Below are 12423 nucleotides of genomic sequence, written 5' to 3' on the forward strand. Positions count from 1 at the left end.
ATTTTATAGAAACCCTTCAGTAATTTGAATGTCTCAATCATATCTCCCCTCCTCCGCCTATCAACCAATTTTTGCAACCCACAAATCCTCAACCTGTTCTCATACAGTTCATTCCACAGACCTGCTATCATCTTGGTCACTCGCCTCTGGATCCTCTCCACCTCCTCTCCATCAAGAAGAAACCTAGGTGACCAAATCTGAGCACAGTAGTCTAGATGGGGTCTTATCAGGGCTCGATACAGAGGAACAATAACCTGCTTGTCTCTGCTTGTCATCGTATTCTTCAGCAACCAAGTGATTTGATGAGCTGTTTTGGTCACTTTTGCAATGTGTCCCCTAAATTTCAATTCCTTATCTACCAACACTCCTAAATCTCGTGCCTCATCAATTTCCTGGAGCACGGTTCCACCAATGCAGTAAACTGCCGCCAATCTTTTCACCCCAAAATGCATAACCTTACATTTTGCCACATTAAACTGACATCCATTCTCCTTAGCCCAGACCTCCAATCTATCCAAATCATCCTGCAAAATTTTGACGTCATCTGCATTCACTATTGCCCTACCCAACTTCGCATCATCCGCAAACAAATGAACTGTTCCTCTCAGATCATTTCCTATATCATTTATGAACAAATTAAACAGCAGTGGTCCAAGAACAGATCCTTGTGGCTTTAGGTGTGTGATTGTGCGCTTTCAAACAAATTGTCTGTGATCTTGTTATCATATTGAGTTCTGAACTAAGTTTAAAATAAAATACTCATAAAAAAGCCTGGAAAAATCTAATTAACTCCCTCAGTTCAACAGAGCTACAGTACGCAAATAACCATATTACGCGTTTGCATGTAACGCGTGTTCATGATGCTGAGTAGTTATGTCACGCGAACGTGTCACCCTAGCTACCTAACAGGTACTAACGGTTCTTTGTATTTTGAAACCTTTTTTGCATTTACCTCTTTTTTGTACTATGCAAGCCTTGAGAAAGCTGGTCAGTTACTAGCGAAACCGGTAGGCAATTTGTAAGAGCTTAAGTACGTTGTAAATATATGGTCTATGTAACAATAAATCTTCATTTTGTAATACTTTATGACCAAAACATGTATAATTTAAATAAAATACTCATATTAAACAACATTAAACAATACCTAACAAAATTTACATACGTTGCTTGAAATAATTATCTCAGTATTATACACTTATATTCAATAGATTTCATTTAACATCCAGTATGTATGCTCAAAGAATGGCAGTATATAGCGCCTCCGCAGCGCAATTGGAAGAACGACGGTACATTGTGCCCTTCGATTGGAATAGGCCTAAGTTCGATTCTCGTCGAGACGGGAGGAATCTTTATCTGGTCGATTTCAATTCGAAGGTGAGTTAGCCGATCTCATACGGAGGTAGCAGGGTTTTTTCTCCCGGAAACTCGGGTTTTTCATCCCGCATACATACAAATCGGCCCTTCAGAACACACGCAATTTACAGACAAAAATTACTAGTTGTGGTGGTGTTGGAGGTGGGCGGTAGATGGCGTTGATGGAGATGACTCGTAGTAGCGGTTAGGTGTAGAGACAGTTGTAGATGTCCTCCCGCGATGAGTCTTCGGACTCCTTGGAGGTATCAGGAATAATAATAATAATAATAATAATAATATTAGGCTAACAACAAGAACGCGATCACTATAGCATATCATTTTCAAAATGTTTCATCAAACACGTCATTATACGAATACTCAAAAATATGTAACACAAGGATTTACATACCTAGCTACAAAGAAGATTTAACAGCCACAAGCTGTCACAATAGTGAGATCAGGCTTAGCTGCAACGATGCATAATCATACAATCTGATACCAAATACAAATTATGTCAAATGCAAAAATACTCGACACAAAATAAACACGCTTGACTTGAAAGAAGCACCTAATTGAGAAATACACAGCCATAAAATATAATTTTTTCAATCTAAAGATATGCACATTAGAAACGAGCTTACACTACTGCGACTTCACTATGTAAACTATCAACGTTATATACGTTTATGTATATGTTTATATCTTACATAACATAAGGATGTATAATACATCTTTATATATAAATAAATCTTTATATATTTCTTATATAATTCGAGTATTGCATATTTTATACATTTCTTATATAATTCGAGTGTAGTATGTTTTATAAATTTCTTATACAATTCTTCTTATATCTAATTGGACAAAATTATAAAAGTTTTGAACACATTATCCGATTATTAGCATTAAAAAAAAAAAAAAAAAAAAATCAGCTAACGCCTTTTTATTCCCGTATACGGGAGTAGGCGAGGCCATTTAGCCCTATCTAACTTTTGGAGACTGAGTGGGCAGTTCAATCTCCACTGGTACCCAATCAGAGACAGATGGCCTAAGGCTATCACTAATTAAGCGGTACGCAGTGAAGAGAGACGGCTCAAATGTGCCGCCATCTCGTGGTCACAATATATTTTTAATGTCTGAAATAATGTGGGTTCTACGGTCGATTTTCTTGAGTTTACAGGACGAAGGGAGGTTTTTCCTCCCGAGTTTCCGGGAGGAAAAACCTGCTTGCCCGTGCCAGAGATCGACCAACTCGGCAACCGGTCGAAAAAAGGCTTAGAAAAATTTCCTCTAGTGGCCGACTAGACTCGAAGCCAAGCCTTCCTTCGTGCGGCCAAGCGCGGTGGTGTGCCAACGCCACATCCACTGAGCTACACGGAAATTAACAATAAAAAGTTTATCCAGTTACGGTAATTTGAAAAGATGTGGGAATACTATGCTGCATTCAGGATATCTGATTATATTCTATGTAATGAAGAAGACCTTCAAAAATCGGGTTATGAATTTAACAATATAGGCTAACAATAAAACTAAAGATTTTACATAACAAAATCCAAATAAATGCACTTAAGGGAATTTATCATATTTGATTAAAATTAGTCATAAAAGATAAAATAACAGGACATGTTATTAGACATTGGAATTATTTATTGTGAATTATAGCATATTTAAAAGTCAAATATATAAACGAAATCACTGATGAAGTCAAGAAAATGTATGAAAGAATTAAAAGAAATACTGAAATTAAATTATTATTATTATTATTATTATTATTATTATTAAGAGCTTGTGTAGCTCAGTGGATGTGGCGTTTGCACACCACCTCGTGCGGCCTAGCGGGGTGGTGTGCAAACGCCACCCCCCCCCCTTCGTGCGGCCTAGCGGGGTGGTGTGGCGTTTGCACACCACCCCGCTAGGCCGCACGAAGGAAGTCTTGGTTTCGAGTCTAGTCGGCGACTAGAGGAAATTTTTCTAAGCCTTTTTTCGACCGGTTCCCGAGTTAGTCGATCTCTGGCACGGGCAAGCAGGTTTTTCCTCCCGGAAACTCGGGTTTTTCGTCCTGTAGACTCAAGAAAATCGACCGTAGAACCCACATTATTTTCAGACATTAAATATATTGTGTTAGGGTTAGAGACCACGAGATGGCGGCACATTTGAGCCGTCTCTCTTCACTGCGTACCGCTTAATTAGTGATAGCCTTGGGCCATCTGTCTCTGATTGGGTACCAGTGGAGATTGAATTGCCCACTCAGTCTCCAAAAGTTAGATAGGGCTAAATGGCCTCGCCTACTCCCGTATATACGGGAATAAAAAGGCGTTAGCTGATTTTTTTTTTTTTTTTATTATTATTATTATTATTATTATTATTATTTCGGGCAAATCCAAGGAGTCAACAGACTCAACAAGGGAGGCCCTAACATCATATCAAGAACAACTATTCGACATTCATACAGTATCTATCATACTTCGACTTGAATTCGTTCACTGTCACAGCACCCACAACAGACTCTGGCAGCTTATTCCACTCATTTACCACTCTGAAAGTAAAAACCTAGCTCTAACACCCCTGCTAACCACATTCTTGCCCAGCTTCCATGTATGGCCCTTAGTCCTCCCACCACCTATTCTCAAAAATACCTTCTGGCTTAATCGTATAGAAACCCTTCAGTAATTGAAATGTCTCAATCATATCACCCCTTTCCCGCCTATTAACCAATTTTTGCAACCCACAAATCTTCAACCTGTTCTAATAAGGTTCATTCCATAGACCTGCTATCATCTTGGTCACTGGTCTCTGGATCCTCTCCACCTCCTCCCCATCAAGAAGAAACCCTGGTGCCAATATCTGGGCACAATAGTCTAGATGGGATCTTATCAAGGCTCCATACATAACTTGTTTGTCTCTGCTTGTTAAAGTATTTTTCAGAAGCCAAGTGATTTGATGAGCTGATTTAGCCACTTTTGCGATGTGCTCCTAAACTTCAACTCCCTATCCACCAATACAACCAAATCCCTAGCCTCATCAATCTCCACCAGCAGTATATCCACCAATGTGATATACTGCTGCTAATCTTTTCACCCCAAAATGCATATAACCTTACACTTTGCCACATTAAATTAACATCCATTTTAAATAGCCCAGTCCTTTAAACTATCCAAATCATCTTGCAAAATTTTGACTGTGCACTCTCAATTGCTCTACCCAACTTTGCATAATCAGCAAACAAGTGAACACTTCCTCTCAGATCCTTTCCTATATCGTTAATGACCAAATTGAAAAGTAGCGGTCCAAAAACAGAACCCTGAGGCACACCACTAGTTACAAGCCATCTTTTGGACTCGACCCCTGAATAAACCAGTCTCTGGTATCTCTCCATCAACCACCCTCCTATCCATCTCACCAACCTTATCTCCATCTGCTCCAGTTTACTGATTAGAGTTCCATGTGGTATCCTGTCAAAGTCCTTGGCAAGGTCCAGTAGAATCACTGTAAACCCATTACCCTTATCCAGTTCAGCAGTCACTGTGTTATAAAACTTGCGCAAGTTACTGAGGCATGATCTACTCTTCACAAAACCATGTTGTCTCCCATACAGTATCCCATTTTCATCTATCCAATCCTGTATTTTCCTCTTGACTATTTTCTCCAAGACCTTGACAACGATTCCTGATATGATGATTGGTCGGTAATTTATAACAGCAGTCTTGGAACCTCCTTTATGCAGTGGAACCATTTTCCCCTCTTTCCACCCCCTCGGGACTAACCCAGACCAGAGACTCAAATTAAACAAAACGGTAAAGGGCACTGACAATTCTTTAGCTGCTTCACGTAGGACATGAGCTGGTATACCATCCAATCCCACAGACGTATTGACATTGATGTTTTGCAATAGACTACTCACCTCCACTTCATTCACCACAATTCCCGTATAATCTATTGGTTCATTCATTTCTGCAATGTCACCACCTGGGTGATATATTCTTGCAAAGTGCTCGCTAGTAACTCAACTATATCAACTGATTCGGTTACCTCCCTACCATCGGCATTCTTCAAAATCATTCTGCCATACACATTTTTTTTTTCTTTTATTTGCAACATATCGAAAAACTGTTTAGGATTCTCTTTAGTCTGCATGGCCAATATTCTTTCATAATCCTTTTTTGTTTTTCTTACCACACTCATTACCCTTCTGGCATGCGCTTTATATCGTTCATGTGCCTGCCGGTCACCTTTCTCCTTAAATTCCCTCCATAGTTGTTTCTTTTTTTGCAGCTCAAGCTTAATGGTGTTATTCATCCATTTAACCCCTACATGATTTATTATTCGGACTCTAGGTATTACTCTAGGAATACTGCTCAGCTGTCTGGCTAAACATTGCACGCGTTAAATTAATTGATCTCGTCCTGAATCAGCCAATGCGTATCATTTCTGGAACATAATGACTACTCCATCATATTGGCTACCAGTTTTGAGTCACATATGATCATCGCAACTATGACGCCAACACAACCTGATTCGCGAATATAACAAAATATGCCGCAATCCACTGCTTCCTATAGATTCTGATATTGACAGCTTCACATCACAGAGGCTTAACACGTTCATTGCCAATCACGCGATTCGAGTTATCACCAAACGGCCGATCACGCGTTATCGCGTAGATGTCGTTAACTAAATAAAAAAATAAAAAAAATTTGGCCACCACACGAAATTCCAATTTTCAGCTTGGCTATGAAAGTGTTAAGTCAAAACATCCACCTATTATAACGGCTCAACGACTTTTCACTGAGGACTATGATGCAACAATAGCATGGCAGATGGAATGGACTACCAAAGCCTTGTAATCTGACAGACTGCCTTTAACCCAAACAGCCCTCCTTGAGGGCTCGAAAAAAAATGGACCTCCATAAATAGAGTTCGCACCAACCATGGTAAGTATGGAGCTTCGTTGTTTAGTTGAGGAATAAGACCAAACTCATCTTGTGACTGGGGTGAGGATAACCAAACTGTACAACATATCACTTTCGAGTGTCCTCACAGAGCCTATACGGGACCTGTAATAACTTTATATCAGTTTCTACATATGCTGTTGACTGACTGTCCAACTTAGACATTCAATTTTAATTTTATGGTTATGTGTGTGTGTGTGTGTGTGTGTGTGTGTGTGTGTGTGTGTGTGTGTGTGTGTGTGTGTGTGTGTGTGTGTGTGTGTGTAAAGTATTTTTACCTTGGGTATAATAAATGTTAAAGATACCAAGTTATTTTAAACTTGGTTTTACTCCATTTCCCAAGTAAGCAAACAGACTAACAAGTCAAGTTTGCGCCTGCAAGTATTGCAAGTCTAGGTGACCCCACACATAGTGCAAGTCAAGGCAACTCGTGGTAAAGATGGATAAGCTCTGATTACTATTCTTGATATTTACCCTTAATGCAAAACACATCACCTGGAGGGGATGTATGATGCTATGCATTAAAGGCAAGCTGCCACTACCTAGACCGGTTTCGACCTTTATTGAGGTCTCATCAGTTGGAGCCCGACTAGAATACCAAGATTTTAGTAATACAGAGCTTATAAGTATTTTACCAGAACAAGTTACCATAACAGAGCTTAACCACCTTTACCACGAGTTGCCTTGACTTGCACTACGTGTGGGGTTACCTAGACTTGCAATACTTGCAGACACAAACTTGACTTACTTGTCTGTTTGCTTACTTGGGAAATGGAGTAAAACCAGGTTTAAAATAGCTTGGTATCTTTAACACACACACACACACACACACACACACACACACACACACACACGCACACGCACACGCACACGCACGCACGCACACACACACACACACACACACACACACACACACACACACACACACACACACACACACACACACACACACACACACACACACACACACGCGCGCACACACACACACACATGTATATATACATATATACAGATCATCACATATACTTAGAACAACCGATATCAGCGGAACAAAATATAATAGATTGAAAGAAAAGGCTCAAAATGTTTGGATGGAAATCATTTTTGAAAATTACAGTAAATATTCAAAAGTTAATTACCATTATCCTGAAGAGAAAAGTGTTTAATCAATGTTCTTAATTTTTGAATTTCCTTAAGACATTAAATGAATTTTTCGACAGGAAATTCAAAAATTAAGAACAGCACAATTTAGTATGGAAAGAAATATGCTTGGTATCACAAGACTGGATCACAGATGGAATATGTAGATAAGAAGTCAAACCAAAGTCTCTGGCATCATTGGAAGAGTGCACCATCTAAAGTAGCAATAAGTTGGGCATATTTCTCGTATCATAAAATTAAGATGAAAGATGGACAAAAAAGTGATGGATTGGATTTCACGAGAGGAAAAACGACCACTCATATTTTAACTTATAAGTTACAACTGAAACAGCAATTGTCTGTGCAATTCTATCAAATGCTTTTTTCATTCCCGCAAAATTTCGGTGTATCCGTTTCACTCCAAAACACTCCTTGTTACACCATTTTCCCCTAAGACAAATTAATTACTCAAATTAATTACTTAAGGAATAGCATTCCTAAAACAACCACACAAATAATGCGAGTACATCCTGTTTTCTATAATTTGGTACATTACCTTCTGCCTATCATCACCCTTATGCAGTGCCATTACCATACTTTTGAGACTTTTTAGTTTCAAGGAATTTATTAAACAGCAAGGCATTCCATTGGCAGTTGGGTAAGTCATTTTCTTAAGCCAGGCAAAATGTCATCCACTCACACCTCCTTGCTCTATGAAGAGTACGTTTTCTTTTAAATACATTTACTTCACTTATTTCTAATATTCTAACCCTTCTCTTTCTTCTTCCAGGAGTTAAATCTGTTTTTCCAGAATGAAATACCTTAATATATTTTCAGGACTTTAATATCATTATCCTTTATCACTGTACCACGTTTTTGTTTTAGAAAGGTCATTATTGTTGTTTAGGAGATGTTTGTGCCATGAGAGGTTTATTCAATACCCCCCCCCCCCCAAAAAAAAAAAACATATGAGATAAGTAATACTATTTAAGACGATATATGTCAGCCTGAAATAAATGGTAATATTTATCCCTTTTGTTTTTTCGTGCTAATTGAAGAAAAGATTACTCTTCCACTTACAAGTAAAGTATTTTCATTTCCTAGGATCAGTGGTTTGCATGAAGGTTTCAAAGTCAGAAATACATATTTAATACAAAGTGAATGTTTTGTTTTTAAACGCGATTTGAATTTTTTTTCTGATGTAAATTAGATTTATAATTTGGAAATAACGTTTTATTTAGCTATAAAACGTAGGGAATATTTTTCTCAGAAGTTGGGGAATTTCTCACATTCATGGTTGTTCAAATGCAGGTTGGCGGGCAAAAAGCAAGTTTGTTGGCAGTAGGATTCGTTGATACTGTAATGGCCAAATTGTTTGTTAAGATTCGTTATCTTTATGATTAACGAACCACGTAGAGGTTACAGTCCAGTGAAGAATTACTGCTGGTGTTTGTTCTTTGAGTTAATGCAGAGACATCTGATTTTGCCCTAATCTGCCAATGATTGTTATGTAATGCAATGTTGTTTTCTTCCTGCATTTTATATGGCCTGTTGAGCATAATCATTATTATAAAGATGAACTTTTCACACTGATTTTCACATACAATTTTGTAAGTTCATTGTTTATCTTTATATGTGATTATCAATATTAAACATTTAATACTATTCCCTCCGGCAACCGGAAAGTTGTCATCCCAGTATCATTTCTCAAATATTTTACGTTGGATGTTTGTCGTTGCAAACTTACAAATTTCCAGGTACGTGTATTACAACATACTGTTAATTAATGATAAATATGGATTATTTATGCAGATTTATAACATGAAGTGAAAACAAACAAGATCGTTTTTATATTTTTGAACATGATTACCTGTAATGGAGATACCCGTATAATAATAATTTATTAGGTGCTTGTCGCAAAATGCATTGCAAAAGTTGAATCGATGCACACTATTCTGGGTTCTGGCAGGACGTATTTTAATCCGAGCATTTGGAATGCTTAAAATCTTATAGAAGCATTCCGGTTTTTGTTTCAGTAGGAACATTGTTTTTTTTTTTTTTTTTAAGTGTCTAAAATTATATAATGTAATAACTCCACTTTGGCTAATAGGAATTTGATAAAATTAGAGGATTGGGATACATACAAGAATATGACTGTAGTTCAAATTTTATTACGATCGTCACGTTTTAATTGGCGAAACGATTCCAAGTGATAATGCTACTGGCTGGGTGGGATTTCATGAAGTTGGGTATTTAGGGTCGCTGTTAAAACTCGCCATTTCAATTTTAGACTCAGTCGGATCACTTGTAATTCGAGTGGTCTCATTGAGTCTGATAGCGAATGAACATTTGTATGTTTAAAATACATAATCCTCAAAGAGATCGAATTTAATAAAACGCGTCATAATTTATTATTATTATTATTTGACACCTCCAGGAAGTCCAAAGACTCATCGAGGGAGAGTTGACAAGAGATGTCGGAATTCAAAAATTCCAAAAATACTTTCTATATAGTATGTTTGAAATATGTAGGAAGAGTGAATAAGAAAATGGAAGAAAAGATAGAGTGACTTGCAATGGAGATTCATGATTAGAGGTATGGTGAATGAGAAGGTGCATGAGGTAGAATGAGCAGAGTGATTGAAGTGTTGGACAGGAGGAATAAACAAGTAAGAGTTGGTGGTGGTAGTAGGAGGAGTGATGAATGATTTTGATGATAACAAGAAAAAATGTTAGTGGATATTAGGAGGTATCCACTTAGTACTGAATGAATAGGATGGGCTGGCAATTTGGGACTTAGCCAACCAAATTGTACTTGCTGTTGGATTAAACCACAAAAATACATATATAATGGTATAATATGATGAAATTTCATGACAGCTGAAGTTTTTGCCTGGTTAAACAAGGTCATAGCTGTTTTTGTCAGGAAACTAGGGCAAACAGTGAAAAGTCAGCTATTGGAGTAAACTCTAAGTCAGCATCTAGAACAAGATGAATAAACCCAACATCAGAAGAAATGAAACGGCAACCAGCAATTTGAGGAATATTAGAGTTTACTCGAAAAAGTACCACTTGAACATAACTAGCATTACTGAGACAAGGAAGACAAAGATAGGTGAGATTTTACTAAATAAGTATAGGATAGTTGGTATATTCAGACACACACTACACTAACAACCAACGAAAGAAAGGAGTAGCGATAGTATTCAACACCAAACATGAAGATAAAATTCTTGATTGGAAAGCATTTCCAAGTATAGTTATGTGAACAAACTTCAAAATGAGGAAATAGACAATGAAGGTTATTTGTGCTTATGGTAACACAGAAGATTAACTTGAGGAAGAAATGGAGTAATTTTTCAAGTCATAGTAGGCAGCTGACATAAAGAATTGAAAAAAAGTGGTCCTTATTAAGGATGATCTAAACAGCAGAATGGGAAACAAATCCACCAGGCATATAAGAACATTTTGAGAAAATTTAGAGGAAAACAGAAAGCTAATAATAACCGTTAGTATTTGCTAGATTTCTGCTCATTACGGGCTTGTCATTACTTATACCATCATAAAGATGTGCACAAGCGTTTCTTGCATCTTTTCTCACGTGGATAAAAATGCAAGAAATAAGAAAAGTTTCATTGACTGTCATTGTTGATGGTGATATTTTCATGTTTTTTTTCAGAATACAAGAGTTGTATAGAGCAGGGATTGGCAACCTTTTCAGACTCGCAGGCCACATTCAACTTTTATTTTTAATAATCGGGTCGCAAGCATTTAATTAATAGAAAATAGTGAGTGAAAAAAATTACTTAAATTATCAATCTTAAAACACAGAAATATTTAAAGTACGAGATATGAAACAATGAAAATGAAACTCGATGAAAAATTATTATCACGTAAAAACAAAGTAATATAGTTTATGCATCACAATGTGTGTGTGTGTGTGTGTGTGTCTCTGCTTAATGTGACTTTTGTGCTTGTTTTCCCTTAGCCAAATCATCTAGATCCACTTGATAACCTAAGGTGAAAATTCAAATCAAAGCATGCAAATGTTCATCAGTCAGTCGAGAAGAAAATTTTTTTCTAAAACTCGAGGCATAAAATGCTTGTTCGCATATGTATGTGCTTCCAAATGCGACTATCATCTTCTTTGCGAAAATGATTAAACCTTCAAATTTTTTTGTAAGCATCGATAAAATTTTTGGATATTTTCTAACGAAAATGCGTTCTTTAATATTTTATTGTGTTGTAATTCCAAAACTTTTGTCTATAGTAAGTTTGGTATGTCATCAATGTCGACATTAAGAGGGTGCAAAAATAATCACATTTCGATGCTATTTTTATGAAAATCAACAAATCTTATTGAAAATTCCATTTGTAAAGCTTTAATAATACCAACAAAAGTTTCCTTTTGCTTTTTTCCATTCAACTATAGATGCAGATTTGCAAATATGTAATGATGTAGATTTCCTTCCATCATATATTTCTTTAACAGACATCGTTTGCCTTTAAAAGGTTTTATGTCAGAAAACAGTTCTATTAGTAATTTACCTTGGCCCTGCAGGGTTAAATTAAGTTCATTATGGTAGTTGTAATGTCTACCATAAATGCAAGAGACATAACCCATTTTTTATCCAATAGTTGTGGGACAGTATTTTTGTGTTCCGTCATGAAAATATCTATTTCTTCATGTAAATTAAAAATTCTTTTTAGCACAGCACCTATACTTAACCATCCAACAGTTGAGTAGTAGATGATGTCCTCTTGAATGTCCATAACGTCTTTTCTTGATGATAAAAGTTTCCTGGACACATGCCATGTAAGTATGGTCAACCTTTTATGGACTGCCAAAACTGCACATTTGGGCTGCATGCCTGTTGCCGATCCATGGTATAGAGGATTTGAAATTGGAAATGACCATCATTTAGTGCTAAGTAGGATATAAATGATTATCATATTAAAAAGAATGTTATGTTGGAAAGTT

At 36.9% G+C, this 12423-nt stretch overlaps 1 protein-coding gene across 3 annotated transcripts in view; it reads left to right on the plus strand.

Annotated features, from left to right (window-relative positions):
* Window positions 1-12423, plus strand: part of LOC150105073 (uncharacterized) — a 162282-nt gene that overhangs the window by 14265 nt on the left and 135594 nt on the right. The window contains exon 1 of one of the 3 annotated variants that reach the window (XM_090396129.1): window positions 8762-9199. The exons of the other annotated variants lie outside the window; for them this stretch is intronic. Coding sequence (XP_090252255.1) covers window positions 9168-9199 — 32 coding nt within the window. The 5' untranslated portion in view covers window positions 8762-9167. Of the gene's footprint in view, window positions 1-8761; window positions 9200-12423 lie in introns of those variants that run through there. 3 annotated transcript variants of the gene reach the window in all.

Source organism: Typopeltis vanoorti, chromosome 7 (assembly GCF_054136105.1).
Source record: "Typopeltis vanoorti isolate ZY-2024b chromosome 7, IOZ_Tvanoo_1.0, whole genome shotgun sequence".
Lineage (NCBI taxonomy): Eukaryota > Metazoa > Arthropoda > Arachnida > Uropygi > Thelyphonidae > Typopeltis > Typopeltis vanoorti.